The following is a 26,998-nucleotide window of genomic DNA, read 5'->3' on the forward strand; positions in this document are numbered from 1 at the left end:
TAACCTACTAAACAGGTTCAGTCCAACCATCAAATTTGAAGATGACCATTAAAGTCTATAGCTACTGTCTGTGGTTTATTGATTAAGTATGGCTGCTCACGAGAAAATATTTAAACAACTGTCAAAAAACAAATTGAGTTTACAATAGCAGAAAACCTAAAACTAGCTCACTGACATTTATTTTTTTTAAAAAGACTAAAATGATTAATCAACAACTTATCTTTATTCAACTAATTGATTGATTGATTGATTGATTGATTGGTTGATTGATTGATTGATTGATTGATTGATTGATTGATTGATTGATTGATTGATTGATTGATTGATTGATTGATTGATTGATTGATTGATTGATTGATTGATTGATTGATCGCTTCACTTCTGTCATGTCAAATGGGAATTTGGAAGCAAAAATGCATCAACATCAAGGCTTTTATTTTGTAAGTGACGACCGGTCCCGGAAGTGTTGTCCTGTGTGTCTAAGTTACTTTAACTTTACTGGAGAACTGGAAACTACCGGAGGAGTTTGCAGAAGTTTCCCCGCTGTTGCTGCTGTGTCGGCGGTCAGAGTGAGTGTGCAGAGATGCTTCCCGGAGTCGTCGCCGTGTTGTTGGTGACTTTACTGAGCCTCAGCGAGGGCAAACAGAAAGACTTTTATACTTTCAAAGTGGTGAACAGCAGAGGGAAGTTAGTGTCCCTGGAGAAATACCGGGGCTCGGTAAGTCCATCTCTCAACAGCTGAGAACAACCGTTCACACCGGTCGCTGATGCTTCCACGGAGACTTTAACAACACCCAGCACCGTGTCTGCATGTCGGCCTTCTGCATGAATGAACATTTGCATGGGAATGTTTGATGATTTCTTCACGTCTCCTTCCCCACGTCATGTTTGTGGATGTTACTAACACAGTAGATCTGCATATCCTGCATGGGATGTCCCATCATGTAGCCCTGCTGGCCTACGTGGCAAGAGGCCTGCAGAGCTGCTGCTGCTGCTGCTTCACACAGTGCTCATTCAAACAAGGTACGGATCAGCAGATCAGACTTGATCTGTCTATATCACCGGAAACTACTCCAGATTTGATTAATATTGTAGGCTACATACAAAAATCTATGATTATTTCTTTAATACTTGGGTATCACTTTCTGACAAGGCAGCATTCATACCAGGCTTGATCAATAACTTAAATTATGGTGAATGCATAATTAACTGATGATTTATAAAGAAATGAAACGACATTGAACTCCCTCCAGCAGACACATCAGTTATGTTAATGCACAGTTTGACATCTTATCCACTGTTGGAGAGCTGGAGGAAAGGTCAACGGGTTGCTACACTATGTAGCCTCCAAGTTAAATAGTTATATCATAATAAGTCTGAACTCTGAAGTTTTGACTGTAATGAATTAAAGAGATAATGGGTAGGGCAGGCATGTCTTGTAGTAAATCTATAAACCATGGATAATTAAGTATTTATAAGACATTTATAACATGTTATAATAAGCCTTTTGTTGTATGAATAAGAAAAAACACTGACACAGACACTCTGGTTGGTGGATACAAAAGAAGAAAACCAGATGATAGAAAGAGTGAACTTATGAGTTTCATTTGTCCATATGAAAATCACCACTTGATAACAAACTTTCGTCACAACCTTTTCTATTTTTACTGTCTAATTAAAAGAAAATAGAAAAAATAGCCCGCACAACCTCGTTTTTGCTCCAGGACCTCGTTTTTGCTCCAGAATGCTCCAGAATATTTTACTGACACTAGTGTCAGTAAAATATTCTGGAGCAAAAACGAGGTTGTGCGGGCTATTTTTTCTATTTTCTACTGTCCATTTGGCCCAGCACCCCAAGCAAGGGATGTGCGTATATTTTCACTATTTTTTACTGTCTAATTAAACAACAAATGAAGGAGAACAACCAGTCATTTCACTCATTAACAAAAGCTGTTGTGGTGAATCACCCAGTGTTTTACTGGTGCTTGATACACATAATAAAATTACAGTAATTCACTGGCTGTATCTTTCAGTGTTCATCACAGTTCACATCAAAAGATAAATAAAGCAGAGCAGAACAGAGGTAATTTACCTTGATATTTTAGTTCTGTTTAACACGAACACTAACAGACTTTCTTTATGCTGCCTGAATGTCTTATAAACAAAAAAAGATAAACTTTCACTTTTCTTGGAACTGTTAATATCAATAAGAAGAATCTAAAAACATCTCAACCACTGAGTAACTATCAGAGTTTTGTATTTAGTTTACAGTCTGGCTTCTAGTTAGGTTTTTGTATAATTTACACAATTTATGAATCATTTAATGGAACTGCCTGAATTGCAGTTGCATCATTGTGACACTAGATGTCAGCACTAGATGATGGGATCATCAGGGGTAAATGAAATTAAAGATGCATGTTCTTACTTCTGCACAAACTCTCCCCAACTGAAACATGAAGCATGAAGCTGTAGCAGCATGTAGTTATCTGCACTAACATGTTCACCTGAGTCTGTGCTGTGGATCTGATCACTAACATGTCGGATGAAAATATGTGAAAGGCAGTGATCTGATCAGATATGGGACCTCTGATGAAAGCTTTGTCACATGGTCGCCTGTGCCGTTACATGCTGAGTGATTTGTTTAATAGTCAAACACAAAATGTGTCAAAAAATATAGATGATTTATTTTTTAAGCCCATTTTAAATGCAGACACACTAGTTATATCAATGTAAATGAAAAATAGTCAAGTTTTAAATTGCTGGTTGAACAAAACTAGGCATTTGGATTCTTAATTGATTTAAGATCAGTTAATAACTTGATTAAAATATCTTGTTTTTTCCTACAATGGTTAAAGGGATAGTTCAACATTTTGGCAAATTGGCCCATTGCCATAATCGCTATAGTCATAGCAGTAGGTTCATTACCTTTAATTGTAGGTGTAAGCTATTTTCAGTACGGCGGAGCGCAGCAGCTGGCTGCTCAGAGCTACGCTATGGAGGCTAACGGAATTTCTTGGTTTCCCTCATTAAACTCATCAAATTCAACATCCCAAAACTCCACAGCGCTTTTGTAGACAAGTTGTGACCTGCACAACCACCACGCTATGAGATAATGACGGAACGATACGAAACGGAGCCGTTTTCGAGGTAAATTCAGGGAAAATACGGAGACTGCTTGCTGAAAAACTGTCCCTGAACGCAACGCGCATCAGCGGTTTTGTATGAATTTACCTCGAAAACGGCTCCGTTTCGTATCGTTCCGTCATTATCTCATAGCGTGGTGGTTGTGCAGGTCACAACTTGTCTACAAAAGCGCTGTGGAGTTTTGGGATGTTGAATTTGATGAGTTTAATGAGGGAAACCAAGAAATTCCGTTAGCCTCCATAGTGTAGCTCTGAGCAGCCAGCTGCTGCGCTCCGCCGTACTGAAAATAGCTTACACCTACAATTAAAGGTAATGAACCTACTGCTATGACTATAGCGATTATGGCAATGGGCCAATTTGCCAAAATGTTGAACTATCCCTTTAAGCTAGCTGTGAAAGAGAAGTATGACTAAAATGTGTACTTAAAGTGACAAAATGTGGCTTCAGGTGTCCCTGGTGGTGAACGTGGCCAGTGAATGTGGCTTCACTGAGGAGCACTACAAAGACCTGCAGAAACTCCAGCGGGACTTTGGGCCGTATCACTTCAATGTGCTCGCGTTCCCCTGCAACCAGTTTGGGCAGCAGGAGCCCGGCAGCGACAAGGAGATCGACAGCTTCGTGCGCAGAGTCTACGGAGTCTCCTTCCCTCTGTTCAGCAAAATCGCTGTGGTCGGGACTGGAGCCAACAACGTCTACAAGTACCTTGTTGGTAAGTTTGTTTTTACTCTTAAACTGGACACTATTTCTTCACAAGCTCAACAATGTACATAAAAATATGAAAAATACAAGTATAGAAATAAACAAATTCACAACTGATAAATTAAAAATGTGTAAAATAAAAGGAAGAGGTTTGTTGAGAATCAATTTGCAAAGTGTTGTGGGATAGCACGTCAAAAAAAAAAAGAATGAAAGAAGATGGGTTTATTTCTAGGTGGTGAGTCCAAATGGAAAACACTGCAGCAGCATTAATTTGAATCAATGTTTTTAAGTCGTCTTTCTTCTCCTTCTCTTTTCTGCAGAGTCCTCTGGGCAGGAGCCTGACTGGAATTTTTGGAAGTATCTCATTGATGTAAACGGCAAAGTGGTGGACGCATGGGGACCAAAGGTTTCTGTCAAAGAAATCCGTCCAAAAATAGCTGAAATGGTGCGGCAGATCATCTTAAAGAAGAAAGAGGAGCTTTAACCTCGCCTCGCAAGAGCATTCACCACACAGCCGTCTGCAGTATGAGATTTCAATTCACTGGCACATGAGCCAAAGGGATAAACTGAACACATGTTGCTTGTACAATCTGAGTTAGAATAAACCATTCAATTCAATTCAAGTAGTTAAAGCAAATTATATTTGCTGTCTGAAAGCACTGATGAAACACCACTATGTGTTTAAAGGTCCCATATTTTATGTTTCTCAGGCCTCTCTCTGCAGCTCTCTAAACAATAGGTCGGTGTCAGCCAATCAGAAGAGAGGAGGCTGTGAGCATCTCTCTCATCTGATTGGCTGACTATTTTCTGAGTGATGTCATAAAAATGTAGTAGATATCAGCTGAACAAATCAAATCTTTCTGCGGTTGGATGGAGGGTCCAAGTGGGCGGGGCTTTGGGCATGGCTGAGATTGGGAACAGCTTTGTTGTGACATCACAAAGTCACAGGAAGTCCTGACGGCTGGTTTTAAGGCTCAGTTTCTGAATACAGGCTGTGTGCATTTCTCTGTGGACTGAAGCTTTGACACTTTTACAATATTAACATAGAATCTAGAGCTGCTTTATAATCACACTACACATGGACATCTACAGTTACACAATATGGGACCTTTAAAGTCAATGTCAAGTTTTGTATTAGGCGACAGGCGTGAGACATTTGAGGCTGCCGTTAAGCCAAAGAGTTTGTGTTTCCCCATTTATTTGTCATGTGGATTGTGTGTTTGGCTTTTTTTATCCATTCTGATTTGTGGAATAAAAGTTTACTGTGATAAAGTTTATGCTACAATGCTTTGTTTCCTTTACTTTAGTAGGCTAATGTCAATCTGTGAAGATTTAATTTTATTTCATGTGAGGACAGATGCATATCTAAAAACCTTAGGGATTGTGCAAGTTCCCATTTTTGCCAGGCAGACAAACACAACAATATAAACAGCAGAGCTTTCTTGTTGCAATAGTGTTTACTTGTTCAAGGTTGAGCAACACAACTAAATTGTACATTTCAATGAGATGTTATTTAATTTTTGTGGGGAGTTTTTTCCGATACTTGGCTTTTTGTCAATGCAAGTCTTACAAATAGTTAATAAGTAATGGCAGCATTCTTCTAGGTTTATGATACAGCAAGGATGACTAAGTGGCAATCCCAGTAGGCAGGTAGTAATAACCACAATCAGGTAAATCAAGTTTATTTTTATTAAACATATTTCCACTCAGGAATTATATAGATTACATAAATGGGAGCAAGCTGAACGCTGCAGACTGTTTTTACAACAGCTTAGTTTTCATAAAGAAGAACTCCAAGTATAAAGGTATAAAACAGAGTGATTGAACACATGTTTTGTTCAGGAAAAGACCACACACACCCCTCGCCCTGTTAATCACACATATTTGTTCAAACAACTCATAATTTGTCGCTGTCACTTCACTAAAGCTCAGTAAAAACAAGTTGGCAGGTCAATCACACCATCATTACATGTCTGGCGCATTGCCAATCTGTGATCATGTCTTCCTCTGGTAGGTAGGCTACACCTGAACTCAATTACTTCACTGGTTGCATACAACATCTTTTATCTACGAGCGTTCATGTGTTCTTCATCCACAGTGCAGGGTTCTGCAAAAGATGACAGACACACAGCAGGTTTCTCAATGTCAGGAATGACTTACAGCACACTGTATATACTGCTAGTTAAATAAATAAAAAATCTTAACAAAGGTATCAATCAATCAATCAATCAATCAATCAATCAATCAATCAATAAATCAATCAATCAAATATATACATCTAAAATTAGGAGGTAAATCTAGCTTTAGGTTAGACTAGCTATGGATAGCTCCCAGCTGCCTTTCACATGATACAATAATTGTAGTATAGTTTCAACTTTACTATGACATAATTCTTCTTTTCTTCTCGTCTGAATTCTTAACAGTAGTCATTCAGCTGCTGACAGAAGCTACAAAACTAATAACTTACATTGGCACGTTCCCTGACCGACTACCAGCCAGCCATCAGTTGAGCAAACATATTTGATGGTTTCAGTTGATGCATATCCAGATTCACAACTGAACTGTATCACATCTCCCAGTGGGTATACAGATTTTTTGGTTTCTTCAGTAACGTGGGCATGAGGTACATCTGGCAGTGTGGAACATGCTAAAAGACAACAACAAAGAAAGACAACATCAGACATTATGAGCTGTTTTAGAGAATTAACTATAAATATATCAAGAAAAACATTTGCTAGTTACATACGTACATGCTGTAGGCTCATGGAAACAAATGTTGAAGTAGGACCTCTTGAAGTAGAATCACTGTCCTTACATTGCACTTTTTACACCGCTATACCCTCTCAGGAAGATGCAGCAGTTCGGTCTACTCAAGGTTTGGATCTTATAGGGAAAGTCATTGTGATGGTACTAGCAAAGGGGGGAGGAGGAGACCTAGTGGCTGGCGAAATAACAGATTGCCTGCTTCACCTATTGGCATCAAGCCATTGTTTTCTCTGTTCTTGGTTCAAGTTGCAGTCACAGCATGCTGAACAAAGTAGCACTGATGTCCTTCCTGAAGTTAGACTCCTCATCAAGCTCTTCCTGGGGGAAACTGAGGTCTTCGTAGCCTACAGTACATGGCATATAAAATTTATAATCCCTACAATCTTGGACCCCTTGAAGTCCCTTCCCAACTCAAAAGGACATCCAAAAACCAGTTGTCATTCAGTCACTGGTGACAAATTGGGACAGAAAAACATTGCACTCACTGAAGCATTTTCCCTGACTGATGGTCAGCCAGCCGTTACCTGTGCACATGTATTTGGAGGGTTGAACTGATGAATATCCAGGTTCACAACTGAAGTCTATCACGTCTCTTTCTTTGTACTTGACATTGGCATGAGGAACATCTGGAAGCTTTGAACATGCTAGAAGACAAACATTATTCTAAAGATAACTGCACAGTACTCTGACACATTATCTTCACATAAATTAGCTAAACCATATTGCATGTTTAAATGGCCAGGGGGTACATTTGTAACATAAAAATAATTACTGGTAAATGAATTAAGAAAACAAACAAACGCACTGCAATAGGCTACTTTTAACAAATGACTAATCTGTTCACAAACTTGGTACAGTATTCAATACTGATCCCTATTGTAGTGTGCCACACCTGCCTGCACTGATGTGAATATAATTTTTGAATGTTTAGGTTGGTTGTTTTAAATATGAGCATTTATCATGGGCTGTCTTGTAACTAAAAACAATACTGTCTGTTTATAAATAAATAAAAACTTGAGAAAGAAACAGCAGATTATTCTAAGTCATTAAAGAATTAAACGACTTAGAGCCAATGATTAGCTTCTGTTGTGGCTTTGATTTCCATGTAATAATGAAATTGTAATTTTATTTAATACCACACAGATGCCAGATATTTACATGCATCTCCATATCTAGAAAAAAAAAGAAGAACTTACCGTGTTGTTCTTGTGACACAGAAATTTATGCGTTGCCCCACAGGTGGAAAAACAAAAGGAGAAAAGACAAGTTCGTGCTGACAGTTGAGAGGTAAAATCCAGTGTATTTGTACTGATCACTCATCTCCTCCGGGATCACAGGGACACTAACATGAACTTTTTGCACCACTTTAAACTTCAGAATTTCTCTATTGACATTCAATTTACACATTTGTTCCATATTATAACGTGTTCTCAGCCAGATCATTTCAAGTTTGTTGTTTTTTTTCTTATTGGCATTGAAACTCAAACTCACCGTAACTAATTGCTGCCTACATTATGTTCCCTGCCTACATTTTTATGATTCAAGGAGCAAGACATGAGATTTCCGGCCACATGTCCGACTTTGACTTTTAGATTTGTTTATGTGAACTAAAGATGTTAATACACCTTTCTGGGTCGTTGCAATCTACTTTAACCCCAGGCACAGTGCCCATGGGTGTAAACGACACGAAGAAATAGACACAATTTGACAGTTTCCACTGTGTGTGAACAAGATCCTTCATTTCAGTTCGTATCTTCACAGACAGGAATGACACCATCCCAACCACTTTCCACGCAATTGCGGATATTGCTGCGACTGACCATGCGATAACTGAAGCAAGGACAATGTAGAGAATGAATAATAGAAACGTCTTACGAAGAGAAGCCAAATTGAAACTGCACATATTTTTATGTTCAATAAACTGCAGGGATATGGTATAAGGTGAAAAAGCACAGAAATAGACTAAATAGACAAAATTATTAGAACAGCTGACAGATCTGAAAATACCTGAACTTTTTTCCTTCCAAAACATGATTTTATTTCATAATGTTCATGAAATGATTGCTAGTCTGAGCACAGTTAGATGAAGTGAGTCCCACTGTTTTTATCCGCTTTTAACTTCAATGTTTGATATGTCCACATTTTGCAGCAATTACAGTAGCACATTTCTCTGGCATAGTGTCGATATATTTCCTGAGAACTTCAACTCTAATATGTAAATGACCTAAATCTTCTTATGATGGCTCTATTCTATGGTTTATAGAGCATAATGATGATTAATGGCCAATACAATAAAAACAAATGAAACCTCTTAAATATGCCGAGTGTTCTATTTGGGAAGTTTGGGACATCACTAAGAAAAATAAACTGCATTGATCTATGTTTATATATATTTCCATACCCTTCGTGACAGGTGTATGTAACCCGTGACCCAAAAACATAATCTTCACCGCGGTCCAGAGCGAAATCTGCATTTGGTACATCGCCAGGGTGACCACATGATTTAGCTTAAGACATATGAATGAGAGAAAACATTAGAGAATATATTACAGTAACATACAATGACCCAAACTGCAGTATTGGAACAAATGCTTCTTCCCATAATGATAATAATACATTGTATTGCAGAATACCATCGACCACCTCCCAGACATTGTATTTTGAAGAAGCCAGAGTAACCAGCTCTACAGCCCACTCTCACTTCTTCTCCAGCAGGGTAGCTGCGCTTCAGGCCAACTGTGTTAAAATTGCCATCATTCAGGTCCTCATCCTCCAAAAAGGCCTGAAGTGTACAACCTGTGAGATAGCACACAAAATAAATAGGAAATTGCTGTTATATTCAAATATTCAGTTGATTAAATTATACAAATAACTTGAAATACTTGGTCTTACCGTCACTTTTCACAAAGGGGAGTGTATGCAGCCACAGAAATAGGACACAGCTTCGGGTTATTATGTCCATTGTGTCTTCATTGCCCTGAACTGCAAAACAGAAGAATAAACTGGAGACCGAAACACTGTTATAGGTGGAGCTGTGGACTGACAGGCAACAGGAGATTTCTCAATGGTTTACGCAAGTCTCTTCCATGCAGTCTCTAAATATAACCTTAGACTGACTGGGAACAGAACGGGAACAGACAAGGAAGCGACTGCAAACAAAACCTTATAAAAAAAATGTGCTCGATTCCCGTAAAAGTTTTGTTTTCTTTCCTGGCAATCATTTGCGTCAATCAATTAAGCAAACAAGATGCACTGAATTTCAATGAGTCAGCTCAGACTCTGCTAAAAAAAATAAGCAGATCTCTTTGCCAGTTGAAGATCAGTGGTGTGAGCATTCCTTAAAACAATTTGGCAGGTCTAGATATAGTGGAGCAAACCTACCCTTTGTACAGATGCTTCAAAAACAACATGCTCACCTGCAAAGAATACCACTGAAGTCATTCTACAATATGGAATATAGTGTTGCTTGGCTCAGATTACATGCACCTCATACAGCCACCAAGTCATCCCACAGAGGATCCAACGGTGGACCCATAGCCATCCATCCACACCGCCCTAGGACGGACCCTGCAAGGTGCAGAAAGGCCAGAGCAAACGTCAGTGCAACAGTGTCTTTTCACCTCATTCACCAGTACAGTCCAGATGATCTCATGTCGAGAGGTTATGGCAACTTGTTGTCTTAACTTCCGAAATGAAGAAATGGTCGTCTGCTCTCGTGAGGACCAGGAGTCCACTAGTATGCAACCTCCCGAGGGTTCCCTGGGACAATTAGGACTAGGAGCAACCAAGCTCAACAGTTCCACACATTCAGTCATGGCTCATCTGAGGGCCACAGAGAAGCGACTCAAGAAGGAACCAGAGGAAGCAGTTATCTACCTAGCTGAGATCAGCAAACTCATCAAGGCTGGGTACATTAAGAAGCTTCAGCCTGAACAGTCTGCAGAAGCGTCAACTTGTGTGCCACAACAACAAACCATGCTTGGTCTTCAATTAGTCATTTCTGCACCAAAATGTCTCCCTGAATGAGCAAGTCTTACCTGGGCCTATACGCAGGGTCCGTCACTTTCCTGGATTTTTAATCTTCTAGAAACTAACCGGGTATCATTCCCCAATAGCTTCTAAAAGTCTTGTTTCTCCCCTAGGCAGTATTCTTCTATACTAGGTTTATAACACAGCAAGGATCCTAGTAGGTAGTAATAACCACAATCAGGTAAATCAAGTTTATTTTTATTAAACACATTTCCACTCAGGAACTATATAGATTACATAAATGGTAGAAAGCTGAGAGCTGCAGTCTGTTTTCACAACAGCTTAGTTTTCATAAAGAAGAACTCTAAGTATAAAGGTATTTAGGCATTTAGGTATTGTGGTATATTGATGTGTTGATGAAAAGAAGGGATCACCGCTGACACGTCTTCGCTTGTATTCAAAAAACAAGTTTATTAACAAGAAGAAGAAGAGTGTACGAAAAATGCCGAATCCTGGAACATCTCTATTGTCAATGTGAGAAGTTCTCGCGACTGGCCCAGAGCTCTGACTTATATACCTTTTCTGACTCCCCCATCTCCAGCCAGAGAGGATCCTCCCGTCCAGATGGCCCTTGACCTTTTAACTTTTAGGCTAGAACGAACCCAATGCCCTGTTTCTCATGTCTCTTTCCCATTAGAGAAGACAACAGGATCATTCAGTCATATTGAACCATACAGTATATCCCATTAGGTCAAATGACTTCTAAGCAAATTATGGAACCCATGGAGTAGAGCATCTGTCCACACACTCCTTCAGTTCCAAACAAGGCACACATACATACAAAGAAGAATACATGATGATGATAACAAGATATTAAAGTTAAGAACACTAAGGAGTATAATACACTACAGTATTTAAAGGTATAGGTAAGAGTGATTGAACACATGTTTTATTCAGGAAAAGACCACACACACCCCTTGCCCTGTTAATCATGTACATATTTGTTCAAACAACTCATATTTGTCACTTTCAGTTCACTAAAGCTCTTTAAACGCAGTTTGGCAGGTCAATCACACCATTATTACACATCTGGCGCATTGCCACTCTGCCATCATGTCTTCCTCTGGTACACCTGAACTCGGTTGACTGACCATGGGTTACATACAACTTCTCTTTGTAAGAAAATCTGAAATCAATATTACGAGCGTTCATGAGTTCTTCATCCACAGTGCAGGGTTCTGCAAAAGATGACAGACACACAGCAGCTTCTGAATGTCATGACTGTACAGCACACTGTATATTGCTTAGTCTCAGTTAGAAAAAAATCTTAACAATGAAAACAATCAATCAAATATATACATCTAAAATTAGGAGGTAAATCTAGCTTTAGGTTAGACTAGCTATGGATAGCTCACAGCTGCCTTTCATATGATAGACTATGTGTCTGTCCCTATGTGTTGATTTTTGTTGCCTTATTATTATTATTATTATTATTATTATTATTTAGTACAACTTACGGAGGCATCTCATCTCTCCAGTCCACTCCCCATTTTCGCATGTTTTGAAGGGGCCACCCTCCATAGTGTAGAGATTAAGGCAGGTGTATTCAACCCTTTCATTGTGCCTGTAACCAGTTTTTGCAATAGTTGTGATGTCTCCATCTTGAAGAGGAGGTGGTTTCCCACACCCCGACCCTGGAGGACCTAAAAGAGTTCACAGAACATGGTCAGTGACAGAGTACAAGGCTGGTTGCAGTCATTTCATTTTCACAGATTTTTGACTTAAATCTCCTGCAGTTAAAGAATACTGTAGACCTAAAATACTTTACTATGACATAATTCTTCTTTTCTTCTCATCATAACTCCTAACAGTCATTCAGCTACTGACAAAAACTATAAAACTAATAACTTACGTTGGCACATTCCCTGACCAACTGCCACCCAGCCATCACTTGAGCATAAATAATGGATGGTTGCAGTTGATGCATATCCAGATTCACAATTGAAATGTATCACATCTCCCACTTGGTAGTCAGATTTTTTGGTCTCTTCTGAAACGTGGGCATGAGGTACATCTGGCAGCGTGGAACATGCTAAAAGACAACAACATAGCAACACAGAAAGAGAACATCAGACATCATGAGCTATTTTAGAGAATTATTCTGTTTTGATATGTCAAGAAAAACATTTGCTCTTAGATACATAGGCCTAGATGCTGTAGCTTCATGGAAACAAATATTGAAGTAGGCCACTTGAACTGAAAACTTCAGACAGCCTGTTGTAATAACACCATCATTAAAGTAGAATCCCAGAATCCCTTTAATTACAGAACTACTCCTGGCCCTCACCACATGTTCAAATTCTCCAACACAACTTTATAGCCCAGCTCAGGCTATGAAATAATCATGTATAATTACGTATGTAACATTACAGTACACAAAGCAAATACTCTGAACTACTTTTGCTTTTGAAATCAGCAGCTGCGTCTGGAATGTAGTTCTGGCTACACATTTGCCTCAAAAACAACTCCGTTACGTAATGTTACATGATTATTTCATAGTGTGGTGAATGTGCAGGTCACAACTCGTCCACAAGAGCGTTTTGGAGTTGAGTTGTTGGATTGTCTTTTTTTATGAGTTTCATGAGGGACAGGGGACCTGTACTACTGTTCACTTCCATTGTGTTAACTGAGCAGCTCGTGTCTCTGCCCCGCAGATCTCAAAACAACATGCACCTATACAATTAAAAGTTGGTACTTAACCTACGATAGGGATTATGGCAATGAGGGAATTTGCCAAAATGTTGAACTATCCCTTTAAGGTTTGGACCTCATAGGGAAAGTCATTGTGAGAGTACCAGCCGAGGGGGGAGGAGGAGACCTAGTGCCCGGCGAAACAACAGGTTGCCTGCCTCACTTATTGGCATCAAGCCATTGGCTGCAGCATGCTGAACAAAGTAGCACTGATGTCCTTCCTGAAGTTAGACTCCTCATCAAGCTCTTCCTGGGGGAAACTGAGGTCTTCCAGCCTACATGGCATATGTACAATCTTGGACCCCTTGAAGTCCCTTCCCAACTCAAAAGGACACCCAAAAACAAGTTGTCATTCAGTCACTGGTGAAAAAACAGAATCAAACTCACAGAAGCATTTTCCCTGACTGATGGTCAGCCAGCCGTTACTTGTGCACATGTATTTGGAGGGTTGAGCTGATGAATATCCAGATTCACAAGTGAAGTTTATCACGTCTCCTTCTTTGTACTCGACATTGGCATGAGGAACATCTGGAAGCTTTGAACATACTAGGAGACAAAAATATATATACAGTATGTATTTTTTTTTAAAGGAGAAACAGGTGTAGATTAATTAAATCTTTGTAACACAAAAAATACAGGTAAATTAATTAAGAAAACAAACAAATGCACTGATAGACCTGAGTTCAGACTGCAATACTTTTTAAATGACTGTATCATTTGATCTCTTGGTGGTACAATTTTAATATTGAACCCCATTAAAATAAGAAACAGCATTCAATATAGAATTACAGAGAAAATTTGATTTACTATTGAGAAGTATTCAGCGTGGTAAAGGTCCTTTTATAGTACTCATGAGCCAATGTGATTAATGAAATTGTAATATTATTTAATACCACACAGATGTAAGATATTTACATGCATCTCTACTGTATATCTAGAACAAAAACTTACCGTGTTGTGACACAGAAATTTCTGCGTTGCTCCACAGGTGGAGAAACAAAAGGAGAAAAGACAAGTTCATGTTGACAGTTGTTGAGAGCTGAAATCCAGTGTATTTGTACTGATCATTCATCTCCTCCAGGTTCACTGACATTTGTAACTTGGACTTTCCGAGAGATTCCAGGGTCACATGCGGCATTGCAACAAACAACACATGAACTGTTTGCAACACTTCAGAATTTCTGTTGTGGAGCCAGAGGAGTTGGATTTTTAATTAAAGCAGAAGTAAGTGATATATTTGTGTTAATATAAGTCTTAAATAGTTATATCTTCCGACAGCAATCACTTACATAGAGTGTTTGGACCGAAACACGGGTCTCTCAGTCCCTCTGCTCTGCTCTGAGCCGAAGAGAAAACATTTATCGTATCCTACAGTTTTTATCCAATGAGGAGAGAGAACGGCATGCAGGGCTGTGTGTGCAGCCAAGGAACGCCGTGAATGTGGCGACGTAGGGACGAGGACTGTTATGGTGCGTTCAAGGAAACTCGTATTTTTCCGACCGTGAAGTCGTACCAGTTCGATCTGGTACGAGTTCACCGGTCGGATACGAGTGGCCGTTATAGTGACTTTCACCGGTAAAACAGGTCGGAAAAACACGAGTGGGTTGCCTGAAACGCTACAAAGTCGTAAGTTGTGACTTGAAGCTGTAATTTACGATTTCAAAAGCCTGCCTGGAACGCAGCATTAGCCAAAACGACCGGACCACTTACTTCTGCTTTAAATTACCCATTTCATGTCCTACTACAATTACTGTACTACTAAAATGTATTACATTATTACATAATCACATAATGTGGCACTACAAGGTCCATTATTTGTGGTTCTGAGAACCAAAAACCATCTCAGTGTAGGTTTCAGCTTCTCTCTGGAGCTCTGGTATCAGGTCAGTGTCAGCCAATCAGAAGAGAGGAGACTCTGAGTCTCTCTTCTGATTGGCTGATGTTCCTCTGAGTGATCCGATAAAAACATCAAATATCAGGTAAAACAGTCAAAGAAACCATATTCTGCCACAATAACCAATCAGGTAAATCAAGTTTATTTTTATAAAACACATTTCCACTCAGGAACTATACAGTTAACATAAATGGTAGCAAGACAGCTTAGTTTTCATAAAGAAGAACTAAGTATAAAGGTATAAAACAGAGTGATTGAACATGTGTTTTATTAAGAAAAAGACCACACACACCCCTTGCCCTGTTAATCATCAATCACTCATATTTGTCACTTTCAGTTCACTAAAGCTCTTTAAATGCAGTTTGGCAGTTCAATCACACCATCATTACACGTCTGGCGCATTGCCACTCTGCCATCATGTCTACTTCCTCTGGTACAACTGAACTCGATTGGCGCACCATGGGGTGCATACAACTTATCTTTATGAGAAAATCTGAACTCAATATTACGAGCGTTCATGAGTTCTTCATCCACAGTGCAGGGTTCTGCAAAAGATGACAGACACACAGCAGTTTCTGAATGTCATGACTGTACAGCACACTGTATATTGCTCAGTCTCATTAATAAAAAACAATCAATCAAATATATACATCTAAGATTAGGAGGTAAATCTAGCTTTAGGTTGGACTAGCTACATAGACTACATGTGTCTTTCCCTATGTGTTGATTTTTGTTGCCTTATTATTATTCAGGGGTGCAAACTCATCAGGGGTAAAAAAGGTGACAAGATACCGACCCCCTAGGGGGGTCCGGGGGCATGCTACCCCGGGGAAATTTTTTTTAAAACCAACTTTAAAGGTGAATTTACAGTCAATTTTAGCATGAGACTAGGGTCCAGATTTACTCAGGTTTGCACAGCTTTTGCTCCTGTTAAACCTGCACAATCTGTCTCTTTGTTTGGTTTTGAAACATGTGAAGGGGGTCTTCAGCCTATGCAGGTTTAGCATGAGCGTGCTGTGTGCAAAACTTAGAGAATCTGTCGCTTGATGTCCATCAGATGAACCTTGCAAACCTTGCCTTCAAACTAAATAAAATCTAATACAGACTGATTGGTTCATTGTGAAACATTTATTTATTGATGTAAATGTGTTTTCTGTACGTAGGCTATGCTCCGAGGTAGCGCTGCTCTTTCTGTCCAATAACACACATGAAGCTTAAAAATGCCATAGTCTACGTAAAACATATTAAGCGGCAATATGTACTTAAAAGATGTTCAAGCAAACAGTTCGGTTCACGGTTTTGTGGTCATGGTTTACGGTTCGGTTTCGTATACTTTGATCGTTGGTAAAATCAATCATGTCTTGTATATTCAGGTTAAAACTTTAAGAATGAGGCAGTCTGACATCTGATACATCATTGTGACAGTCTGAGGTTAAAAGTAGGTGAGATTCTGGCTGCAAGAGAGGAGACATTGATAGTTCCAACATGTTTTAATTTATTGGGCAAAGAAAGTTATCTAACAAATGCAAAGAACAATTAGATATTCATTGAAATATATAACCTATACTTATTAATTGTGGTTCTTACAAAAAATATTAATTTAACTTTAGCCTACTACTTTTACAACCACATTATTTACCAGCAACATAAAGTGAAACAGAGGCAGAGGAGTCCTGCCACAGTCAGTCAACCTCCTCCTCCTCCTGCTGCTGCTGAACAGGTCGCACTGGAGCTAGTCTCGCTCGCCAGAGAAGAGGGAGACACTGGAGCTAATAAATGCTAAACGCGCTAATCGCTAATTGGCCGAGATCGCGATCATCACACACACGCGGTCCCATACAGCAGAGCAGACCTATACAACGCTGCTGGCGCATCTTCTAGCTCCGACTCTTTCACTCGCCGTGCTCAAAAAGTCGCGTTAGTTAGTCTGTATTAAAACTGAAGCTTCAGGTGTGTATTGCTGGACAGAAGAGGAGCTGCCACCACTCGCTGTCATCCAGATAAGCTGCATGCGCCTTAAAGAGACAGGTGCATTGGCTCGGCTCGCCTCGCCTCGCCGCCCCCCCCCCCTCTCAATTTTTTTTTTATTGCGGATTTACACGAATCACACAAATGACCAACTTGGGATCCAAAACGGCGAATTTCGCCGAAAGGTGACAAGTTTGCACCCCTGATTATTATTATTATTATTATTATTATTATTATTATTATTATTATTATTATTATTATCATTATTATTATTATTATTATCATTATTATTTTGTGCAACTTACGGCGGCATCTCATCTCTCCAGTCCACTCCCCATTCTTGCATGTTTTGAAGGGGCCACCCTCCATAGTGTAGAGATTAAGGCAGGTGTATTCAACCCTTTCATTGTGTCTGTACTCATTTTGTGCAGTCGTCATGATGTCTCCACCTTGAAGAACAGGTGGCCTCCCACATCCCGACCCTGATGGAGCTAAAAGTGTTACAGAACATGGTCAGTGACAGAGTACAAGGCTGGGTGTGAGTATGTTGCAGTCATTTCATTTTCACAGATTTTTGACTTCAATCTCCTGCAGTTCAAGAATACTGTAGACCTAGAATACTTTACATAATTGTTCTTTTCTTCTCATCTTAACTCCTAACAGTCATTCAGCTGCTGACAAAAACTATAAAACTAATAACTTACATTGGCACGTTCCCTGACCAACTGCCAGCCAGCCATCAGTTGAGCAAACATATTTGATGGCTGGGCTTGATGCATATCCAGATTCACAATTGAAATGTATCACATCTCCCAGTTGGTAGTCAGATTTTTTGGTCTCTTCTGAAACGTGGGCATGAGGTACATCTGGCAGCGTGGAACATGCTAAAAGACAACAACATAGCAACACAGAAAGACAACATCAGACATCATGAGCTGTTTTAGAGAATTACGTAACCTATTTTGCTATAAATATATAAAGAAAAGAGAGATGATGTGTCCGCCTTCGTTGAGAGCAGGAAGAAGAATTTTCCAAAATGTTGACCCATCCCTTTAAGGTTTGGACCTCATAGGGAAAGTCATTGTGATGGCACCAGCAGAGGGGGGAGGAGGAAACCTAGTGCCCGGCGAAACAACTGGTTGCCTGCCTCACTTTTTGGCATCAAGCCATTGGTTGCAGCATGCTGGACAAAGTAGCACTGATGTCCTTCCTGAAGTTAGACTCCTCATCAAGCTCTTCCTGCGGGGAAACTGAGGTCTTGATGGCCTACATGGCATATGTAAACTCTACAATCTTGGACCCCTTGAAGTCCCTTCCCAACTCAAAAGGACACCCAAAAGCAAGTTGTCATTCATTCACTGGTGAAAAAACAGAAAAAGATCAAACTCACAGAAGCATTTTCCCTGACTGAGCGTCAGCCAGCCGTTACTTGTGCACGTGTATTTGGAGGGTTGAGCTGATGAATATCCAGATTCACAAGTGAAGTTTATCACGTCTCCTTCTTTGTACTCAACATTGGCATGAGGAACATCTGGAAGCTTTGAACATACTAGGAGACAAAAAAAAATGTTTTTTTAAGGAGAAACAGGTGTAGATTAATTAACTCTTTGTAACACAAAAATACAGGTAAATTAAGAAAAAAAACAAATGCACTGATAGACCTGAGTTCAGACTGCAATACTTTTTAAATGACTGTATCATTTGGTGTTGGTGGCACAATTTTAATATTGAACCCCATTAAAATAAGAAACAGCAGATTATTCAATATAGAATTACAGAGAAAATTTGATTTACTATTGAGAAGTATTCAGTGTGGTAAAGGTCATTTTATAGTACTCATGAGCCAATGTGATTAATGAAATTGTAATATTATTTAATACCACACAGATGTAAGATGTTTACATGCATCTCTACTCTATATCTAGAAAAAAAACTTACCATGTTGTGACACAGAAATCTCTGCGTTGCTCCACAGGTGGAGAAACAAAAGGAGAAAAGACAAGTTCATGTTGACAGTTGTTGAGAGCTGAAATCCATTGTATTTGTACTGATCATTCATCTCCTCTGGGATCACTGACATTTGAAACTCGGACTTTCCGAGAGATTCCAGGGTCACATGCGGCATTGCAACAAACAACACATGAACTGTTTGCAACACTTTCGAATTTCCGTTGTGGAGCCAGAGGAGTTGGATTTGGATTTTCCTAAATTACCCATTTCATGTCCTACTACTATTACTGCACTACTAAAATGTATTACATTATTACATAATGCGGCGATATCACACAAGGTCCATGTTCTAAACTTTTCCTGTGTTTTATCTTAAGTGTTGATCCATATTAAGATTTATTTGTGGTTCTTAGAATCAGAAACCATCTCAATGTAGGTTTCTGCTTCTCTCTGGAGCTCTGGTATCAGGTCAGTGTAAATAAAAACATAAAATATCAGGTAAAACAGTCAAAGAAACAATATTCTGCCAGATTGGATGGTGGGTCCAAGTGTGCGAGGCTTGATGCTTTGTTGTGACATCACAAAGTTACAGGAAATCTTGACGGATGGTTTTAAGGCTCAGTTTCTGAATACAAAACATTAGCTTTTTAAACTGGTTAATTAATCAAAAAATGCAATACATTGATACACTAATATATCAATGATTGTATTTTTGATTCAGAAAATGTTTCTTGAATCTGGTTTATAGTTTATAGAGTCAAGGTTGAAAATAGATGCCAAAATAGATGGCTGAATATTAGGGTTGCAACTGCGATTATTTTCATTATCGATTCATCTGTAGAATATTTAAATGATTAATCAATTACTTGTTTGGTCAATAAAATGTTAAAAATTGTTGAAAAATATCAATCAGTGATTCTCAAACCACAAGATGACGTCTCTTTATTGTCATAAAGGAACACAGACACATTTAAGAAGCTGAAATCAGAGAATTTGGACTTTCTTTTCATAAAAAACTACTCAAACCGATTATTCCGTTATCAAAATAGTTGACGATTAATTTAACAATCGGTTATTGTACGATTAATCGATTAATTGTTGCAGCTCTACTGAATATTCAAACTGTATGCAATCACAGACAAGCACAATGCAACAAACATGAACTAGGATATTATGTTCTCTACTAGAAGCAGGCCATCTGCTGAGAGTTCAGCTGACATCAAACATATCAACACAACAATATGAACAAAAAGCTTTCTAGCTGCATTAGAGTTAACTTGTTCAGGGTTGAACAAAAAAAACAAAATCAAATTATACATTTCAATATTTATTCAATAAGAAATTAGTTCATTTTTATGCTTCTTTTCAGATACTGGCTTTTTGTCAACTCAAGTTTTACAAATAGCTCCTTTATGTGTGTAATTAGAGTGACCATAAATGATTCCCATTTTTGCTGGAGACCCCTGCAATTCCACCAAGTCAGAGTCAGGAAAACTATCAGTAAGACGAAGGTGGAAGGAGCTGAGGCGAGCCAGGACGTCCTCCAGAGTGGCAGGTGGAACGAGGACACATAACCTGAGAGAGAGAGAGAGTCAGTGGGACATACAGTATATAATACACTAACTACCTGACTGATGTGGACACTAGGCTCATGTCTTTTACCTCAGGTGGTGTCTGACAGTTGCTCCATCGTGCTGACAACCTGCTCCGACCAATACACCTTCCTCCTGCAGTAACCTCTGACAGTACAGAACATCTGCCTCCACCTCTAGTATCTTAAAGGGATAGTTCAACATTTTGGCAAATTGGCCCATTGCCATAATCCCTATAGTCATAGCAGTAGGTTCGTTACCTTTAATTGTCGGTGCAAGCTATTTTTAGAACGGCGGAGCAGAGCCACGAGCTGCTCGGAGCTATGTTACGGAGGCTCATGGGATTTCTTGGTTTCCCTCATCAGACTCATCAAATACACAATCCAACAACTCCAAAACGCTCTGGTGGACAAGTTGTGACCTACACATTCACCACGCTATGAGATAATAACAGAACGTTATGAGACAGAGTTGTTTTAGAGGTAAATTCATGCAAAACCACTGATGCGTGTTGCCTTCAGGGACAGTTTTTCAGCAAGCAGTCTCTGCATTTACCTCTAAAACAACTCTTGTCTGGTAACGTTCTGTTATTATCTCATAGCGTGGTGAATGTGCAGGTCACAACTTGTCCACCAGAGCGTTTTGCAGTTGTTGGGTTGTGTATTTGATGAGTTTGATGAAGGAAACCAAGAAATCCCATGAGCCTCCGTAGCGTAGCTCTGAGCAGCTCGCCGCTCGGCTCGGCCGTTCTAAAAATAGCTCACACCGACATTTAAAGGTAACGAACCTACTGCTATGACTATAGGGATTATGGCAATGGGCCAATTTGCCAAAATGTTGAACTATCCCTTTAACAACAGAAATGATGTCAATGCCTTAGAATTTCATTGTTGATGGATCGGGCAGATTTGATGCACTCTTGAGTTTATTATCATATTTATTAACTGGATTTCAAAGGCAACATTGCTCTCACCTTGGCCTGCTCTATGATCTCAGGTGGTAACTGCAGGCTGGGATAAAGGTATATTCCCCCCATCGCTGGCTGACAGCTCATCCCTGGTAAACTGTTCAAAAACCACCAAGCTCGCTGAGCATTCTGGGACAAAGTGGTCCGAGTGAGGAGGATCTCCTTCCATGAGAAGATAGACAAACATTGTAAGTTGTAATAACACAAAGCAGAGGGGCCTGTACCGGAGAATGGTTGTGTGCCACCTCACCTGTGTGTATGTGTCATAGGAGGGGTCTCCAAGCTTCGGCGGGTTCACCATGAGGTCCAGAGCGAGCTGTCCTGTGACTGGAGTGCTGATGTCCGTACACAGCATGGTATCAACGTAGTGCATCACCCCTGGGTCCATGTTGACTGCCTCCATGAATCCTGCCCTCAGACCACACCTAGGCCACGGAGAGACGAGGTAGCTCCAAAATAACACGTAATACCAACCAGAGTAACTCACATCATGTGTTTCTGAGATGTTTTGAGCCATAATAAATTCAATTTGTCAATGGACTGGCCCCACAAGCGATGTCACAGATTTTTACTAAATCAGACAACTGTGGGACAATGACAAGGAGCATGAGCAAGCAAAACTGTAAAATTTGAAGATGCAGGACAACATTCGGTCGATCATCCCTTTCAGTGCTGGGTACAAACACACCTATGGAATTCTTTACCACCAGAAATCAAATCCCAAACAGAATTAAAGATGTTTAGTGCTAGAGCTAAACATTGGCTTAAGCAGCAGCAGAGATGTGAACATTAACTTCTCTGGAGTCACTGTCAATACAGCACTTTACTAATGTTTAATGTATTTAATTTGTGCAATTTCTTAATCTAAATTTTGTAGCTGTGTTTATTTATTCATGATACCTATTCACTGTATTATTCACTGTATTTGTATTATTGCACTTATTGTATTCAGTATCTTTTATCTTTCTTTAGCCTGACCAGGGACAAAGACTGCAAATTACCTGAAGCTAGACGTCTTGTATGCATCACATTTTTCATTCTTTGTGGCAGTGTTGTATGTATCGTCCCTGTTAAACAACCATTAAAATAAATAAAATAAAATAAAATAAATAAATTATTTTGTCTGAATTCATATGTAGAAAATTGACAGATTATAAGTTATTGTGCCTGAAGTTTGACCACCTGATTAGTCCCATCTGGTTTCATTGATAAGTACAGCAGGGTGTCGTCTGCATAACCAGATACGCCTAGAACCCAAATACAGATCAGATCTTCTGACCCCAAAACCTGCGCCGTCCCAGTCGGTCTGAGAGTCAGGAATTAAACATGGTGACGCTGCCTTTATCTTCTTTGCTGCTCAAATGTGGAACAAATTGCCAACAGAGGTCAGACAGAAACTGTGTCTTGTCAAACAAAATCACCAGAAATATAATATAATATAACATATGAGATGGTTCAAGGTTCCCCCTTTTCAAAGTGTCCTTGAGCAGGGCAGCTATTCCTGTTTACAGCAAACACCCAAACACACAACAGGAAACTACTATTAAAAAGAGAGAGATCCCTGTATGGAAGCACACAAAATGCAGTTGACTATCACGTAACTCACTCTCCGATGCAAGCGCTGGATAAAGAGTGAAATGAGACCAACTCCACCGTCTCTGAGAGCTCTTTGTCCATCTCAAACAGGACTTTCTTGTAGGAAATGAACTCCGGTCCATACACACTGTCCTGGAACACCTGCCGTGTAGAGGACAGGGATAGATAGATCAGTGTGAGCATACTGTACAGCTGCCAGCTACTAACTGTCAGTGGTGGACAGTAACGGAGTAAATTTACTTGAGTACTGTACTTAAGTAGCCTACATATTCAGAGGATTTGTACTTTACTTGAGTATTAGATTTCTTTGGTACTTACTTGAATACATTTCCAAGACAAATATGTTTACTTTTACTCAAGTTAATTCCTAGGAAGGCTGAAAAGTACTCGTTACTTTCAGGTCTGCTCTTTTTTTTTCTAAAATCCTATTGAACACAAGCTGTGTTTGTCAGAGAAGGAAACCCTAACCCCTAAAAGCAGCACATCAGTGCAGGTGGTTTCAAAGAGTTAATTCTCAGAAACAAGAGTTAAAAGGTCCTTAAATTCATTTAGAAAACAATTATAGTAATTCATTGATGTGAAAAATAAGAAATTTACTCTTACTCTTACTTTTATTTAAAGTAAATTTAAAAGCATGTACTTTTGGATACTTAAGTACCTTTAAAAGCAAGTACTTTTTTACTCTTACTCGAGTAACATGTCGACTGAGCTACTTTTACTTGTAACAGAGTAAATTTTGATCAGTAGTATTTGTACTTTTACTCAAGTACTGGGGTCGAGTACTCTGTCCATCTCTGCTCACTGTTCAATTTGTACTTTACAATCACCTCATCAACCAACAGAAAGAGTCCCTCAGCTGCTGCAAACCGGATCACCTCCTCGATGGACTTCCTGTCCTGCACGTGACCTACAGGGACAAACAGCAACACACATCAGCGTTGGTATGAGGGAGGTTGAAACAGGTGTGTTTTACTTAGTAGAGCTGTGTTTTAAACCTGTGGGGTTTCCTGGGTTGCTGATGTAAATGGCTCTGGGTTCACAGCGCCCCCTAGCGGCCATCAAAGCTCGCTGCAGCTCCCGTACATCTACAGCCCAGCCTCGCTCCTCTCTCAGCTGGTACGGCAGCAGGGTCAAGCCGGCCTCATCCAGCAGCATAGGCAGCGTGTGAGGCCAGGGCACGGGGGTCAACACACCTGTCTGAATCTGCCCCTCCCCATTGGCCAGCAGCTTCACAATCACCTTAACACAACAGAGCAGTTAGCCACACCTCCTCTAAAGCCACTGAGACGAGAACAATCAACATAGGCGTACATTATGGGGGGTTAGGGGGGTTATAACCCTCCCAAAAAATCTAATCCAGCCAATATGACCCCTTAAATATTCATATAATTGCAGTGATATATACAAGCTGGTATGAACAAGTTGTCATTTTTACTGTTTTAATTTCATTTGGAAGTAACCAAAAGTAATATTTTTTTAATAACCTTACAATGTGTAGCTAGTTGCTAGTTTGCTAGTAGCTAAAGATAAAGCTAGAGTGATAGGAATACCTTTTACTACTGTTACTAATATGGGAATGACAAAATAAATTAATAATTAATGATTTTGCACTCTTCATCCGCACCCAGATACTTTTTTTTAATGTTTAATGATTAATCCCAATGTTTAACCCAAAGTTATGCCCTTGCTGGTAGAAGTATTGACCAGCACATTACCTGGTGTCTAGACAATGCATAAAGAAGATAATCAGGCATAATGTATTGTAAAGTATGTAAGTATTTGTTTTACCATTAAGGCCTTTTGGGACCCAGCTGAAATGAAGATGTCTTTGGGGTGTGACGACACTCCACCATCTCGTCTTGTGATGAACTCAGCGATGCTTTGCCTGACATGAGGCATCCCTGAGGAGTCGGTGTAGGAACCTGTGGAGCAGTCATTGGATGTGTTGTGTGTCCATACAGTCACTTCATGTCATTTTCAGGTTTTAAATGTCAGAGACTGTATATTTTAAAAAAAGAAAAGAAGTTCTCCTGATGCTCACCAGCACTTCCTCCTTCACAGGCCTCCAGGAGACTCTGAGCCCTCAGTCGGACGTCCAGAGGAAGACTTGTGTCGTTCAGCAGCGGAGGGTGCAGACATGCTGCCAACACCTGAGGAAAAAGGCAATAACATGTTGAGAAGTTAATATATTATTCATTCGACTTCTGTTATGAAGCACAAATGACAAAACTAACCTGTCGAACAAAGGAGATGGGCTTCATCCCTGCTTGGTGGGAGTCCCCTGAGTTGACATCGATCACCTCTTTGAAGGATTTCTGCGCCCCCTACAGGACAACACATGTTAACACACAAAGGATTTGTCCACTCTGGACTGTAAAACCAAAGCTCATAAATTATGGGTACAGCGGAATTTATAAGTGTGTGGTAATACTTCTCTTACATTTGTTCATAATTTGAAATTTTGGTACATTTTTATTGCAACGTCACCCTCTCAATATATCAAAGTTTACCTTTGCAGACATGCAGCATTTACTTATCAAATTAATCCTTGTTTGCTGTTTCTCTAGGGTGAGTTTAGTCAAATGCATTTCACTGACACTCACCTGTGAGATCTCTTGTGTGATGCGTGCAGCCAAACTCTGCAGCGCACTGTGAGGTGACAGCCTGATCCCCATCACTCTGGGACTCACGTCCTGCAGGGAGCTCATCGTCTTGTCGCTGGATTTACAAAGTCATTTACTTAAAACTATTTCCTTTTGTTAAATGCTGCTGTCACGAACGAATTTCCCCTCGGGGATGAAATAAAGTATAATCTAATCACTACAGTCCTGGGAGCATGGTACGAAAAGGTGTCAAAGACTGGAAATGAAGCCAAACTCCATTCATGGACATGTTGACCTACAGTACATGAGGGAGGTGAATAGTTAACTACATGTCAGCCACTGAAGAGGGACGGGTCACCTAGTTTGTCCTGTTTGATGAGTAATCTCTCATGTTCAATTCAAGAGCCTGACGACCTTGGTGCATGTCAAGTGTTTCCTCACACTCTCACTCTTCCAAAAAATCTCAGGACAGTGTAAAGGTGTCAAAGGGCCTCCTGCTGTGGCTCCAGATGTGAAAAGAGCCAGAACAGATTGATACAGCTTTGATGAATACACATTTTCCTTCCACACTTTTTAAAATTTGGAAAATATTTCTCACAGGAAGCTGCACACACTACTGTTCGACAATAACCAGTAGTAGTTACTGTACATACACTACGCACAAAAATGAGGGATATTTGACAAGAATATCCCTATAAAAAGTTCATGCTACAGTGATATTCTATCATGAAAGCCTTTTAAGTAGAAGGATGCAATCTCAAACAAAAGCTAACAACAGTGGTGGCTATAGCACAACAAACATCTCAATGTCTCAATAACTTGATCAGTTTGATCAAAGTGTTGTCTTGGTCTCATGATGCCAACATATGAACATGGTGGAGAGGAGAGGGAGAGAGAAGAGGACTGTATACAAACTGTCACTGAACCAGAACATTTAGTGGTTCAATGGCAACTGAACCACTAAATCAGACGGTGCTTGTGATGTTTGCGGTTAATCACCTTGTTAGAGAACAGCATGTTATTCAATAAGGACTGAAACACTGGAAAATTGGACATGTGCATTCAAACGTTTAGAGAAGGTTAAATTAAAGCAGAAGTA

At 39.7% G+C, this 26,998-nt stretch overlaps 5 protein-coding genes across 5 annotated transcripts; 1 reads left to right on the forward strand and 4 right to left on the reverse strand.

Moving 5' to 3' along the window:
• The first annotated feature begins 512 nt into the window (after nt 1–512).
• Nucleotides 513–5,120, forward strand: gpx7 (glutathione peroxidase 7). Its single transcript, XM_085775119.1, has 3 exons — nt 513–718; nt 3,592–3,853; nt 4,164–5,120. Exons 1-3 carry the CDS (start codon nt 584–586, stop codon nt 4,325–4,327), a joined length of 561 nt encoding a protein of 186 aa, XP_085631245.1. The 5' UTR covers nt 513–583; the 3' UTR covers nt 4,328–5,120.
• Nucleotides 5,121–5,288: 168 nt separating this feature from the next.
• On the reverse strand, nt 5,289–9,687 carry LOC146989147 (complement factor H-like). The gene is made up of 8 exons (XM_085775155.1): nt 9,502–9,687; nt 9,226–9,405; nt 9,011–9,116; nt 8,362–8,439; nt 7,806–7,831; nt 7,095–7,253; nt 6,311–6,490; nt 5,289–5,950 (listed from the first exon to the last, which is right to left on the reverse strand). Coding segments are annotated over exons 1-8 (801 nt in total). The 5' UTR covers nt 9,572–9,687; the 3' UTR covers nt 5,289–5,948.
• A 1,824-nt stretch (nt 9,688–11,511) lies between these two features.
• LOC146989148 (complement factor H-related protein 1-like) lies at nt 11,512–14,482 on the reverse strand. Its single transcript, XM_085775151.1, has 5 exons — nt 14,281–14,482; nt 13,717–13,875; nt 12,491–12,670; nt 12,096–12,281; nt 11,512–11,816 (listed from the first exon to the last, which is right to left on the reverse strand). The coding sequence occupies exons 1-5, from the start codon at nt 14,465–14,467 to the stop codon at nt 11,626–11,628; spliced, it is 903 nt and encodes a 300-aa protein (XP_085631277.1). The 5' UTR covers nt 14,468–14,482; the 3' UTR covers nt 11,512–11,625.
• A 992-nt stretch (nt 14,483–15,474) lies between these two features.
• LOC146989149 (complement factor H-related protein 1-like) lies at nt 15,475–19,331 on the reverse strand. Its single transcript, XM_085775149.1, has 5 exons — nt 19,130–19,331; nt 18,582–18,740; nt 17,896–18,075; nt 17,497–17,682; nt 15,475–15,768 (listed from the first exon to the last, which is right to left on the reverse strand). The coding sequence occupies exons 1-5, from the start codon at nt 19,314–19,316 to the stop codon at nt 15,575–15,577; spliced, it is 906 nt and encodes a 301-aa protein (XP_085631275.1). The 5' UTR covers nt 19,317–19,331; the 3' UTR covers nt 15,475–15,574.
• An 838-nt stretch (nt 19,332–20,169) lies between these two features.
• Nucleotides 20,170–26,046, reverse strand: LOC146989150 (alanine aminotransferase 2-like). The gene is made up of 11 exons (XM_085775145.1): nt 25,900–26,046; nt 25,531–25,620; nt 25,338–25,446; nt 25,085–25,218; nt 24,292–24,535; nt 24,124–24,203; nt 23,307–23,437; nt 21,951–22,125; nt 21,707–21,862; nt 20,804–20,916; nt 20,170–20,716 (listed from the first exon to the last, which is right to left on the reverse strand). The coding sequence occupies exons 1-11, from the start codon at nt 26,002–26,004 to the stop codon at nt 20,530–20,532; spliced, it is 1,524 nt and encodes a 507-aa protein (XP_085631271.1). The 5' UTR covers nt 26,005–26,046; the 3' UTR covers nt 20,170–20,529.
• Nucleotides 26,047–26,998: the final 952 nt, after the last annotated feature.

This window comes from Trachurus japonicus, chromosome 4 (genome assembly GCF_045865225.1).
Source record: "Trachurus japonicus isolate A0001 chromosome 4, Traja_1.0".
Taxonomy (NCBI): Eukaryota; Metazoa; Chordata; class Actinopteri; order Carangiformes; family Carangidae; genus Trachurus; species Trachurus japonicus.

Excerpts from the sequence above, each read along its gene's own strand:
- LOC146989150 (XM_085775145.1), bottom strand. The coding sequence starts at position 26,004 with ATGAGCTCCCTGCAGGACGTGAGTCCCAGAGTGATGGGGATCAGGCTG. Across the intron at positions 25,219-25,337 it reads CTGTGAAGGAGGAAGTGCTG|GTTCCTACACCGACTCCTCA; the intron begins GTGAGCATCAGG and ends ACTGCTCCACAG. Across the intron at positions 23,438-24,123 it reads TCTTTCTGTTGGTTGATGAG|GTGTTCCAGGACAGTGTGTA; the intron begins GTGATTGTAAAG and ends TCTACACGGCAG.
- LOC146989149 (XM_085775149.1), bottom strand. The coding sequence starts at position 19,316 with ATGCCGCATGTGACCCTGGAATCTCTCGGAAAGTCCGAGTTTCAAATG. Across the intron at positions 18,741-19,129 it reads GATTTCTGTGTCACAACATG|TATGTTCAAAGCTTCCAGAT; the intron begins GTAAGTTTTTTT and ends TTTGTCTCCTAG. Across the intron at positions 17,683-17,895 it reads TGGTCAGGGAACGTGCCAAT|CTCCATCAGGGTCGGGATGT; the intron begins GTAAGTTATTAG and ends TAACACTTTTAG.
- LOC146989147 (XM_085775155.1), bottom strand. The coding sequence starts at position 9,571 with ATGGACATAATAACCCGAAGCTGTGTCCTATTTCTGTGGCTGCATACA. Across the intron at positions 8,440-9,010 it reads ACATACACCTGTCACGAAGG|TTATCGCATGGTCAGTCGCA; the intron begins GTATGGAAATAT and ends TCCTTGCTTCAG. Across the intron at positions 7,832-8,361 it reads GTCATTCCTGTCTGTGAAGA|AATTTCTGTGTCACAAGAAC; the intron begins TACGAACTGAAA and ends GGGCAACGCATA.
- gpx7 (XM_085775119.1), top strand. The coding sequence starts at position 584 with ATGCTTCCCGGAGTCGTCGCCGTGTTGTTGGTGACTTTACTGAGCCTC. Across the intron at positions 719-3,591 it reads TGGAGAAATACCGGGGCTCG|GTGTCCCTGGTGGTGAACGT; the intron begins GTAAGTCCATCT and ends ATGTGGCTTCAG. Across the intron at positions 3,854-4,163 it reads CGTCTACAAGTACCTTGTTG|AGTCCTCTGGGCAGGAGCCT; the intron begins GTAAGTTTGTTT and ends TCTTTTCTGCAG.
- LOC146989148 (XM_085775151.1), bottom strand. The coding sequence starts at position 14,467 with ATGCCGCATGTGACCCTGGAATCTCTCGGAAAGTCCAAGTTACAAATG. Across the intron at positions 12,671-13,716 it reads CAGTCAGGGAAAATGCTTCT|CATGTTCCACGCTGCCAGAT; the intron begins GTGAGTTTGATT and ends GTTGTCTTTTAG. Across the intron at positions 11,817-12,095 it reads TGGAGAGATGAGATGCCTCC|AACCCTGCACTGTGGATGAA; the intron begins GTAAGTTGTACT and ends CATCTTTTGCAG.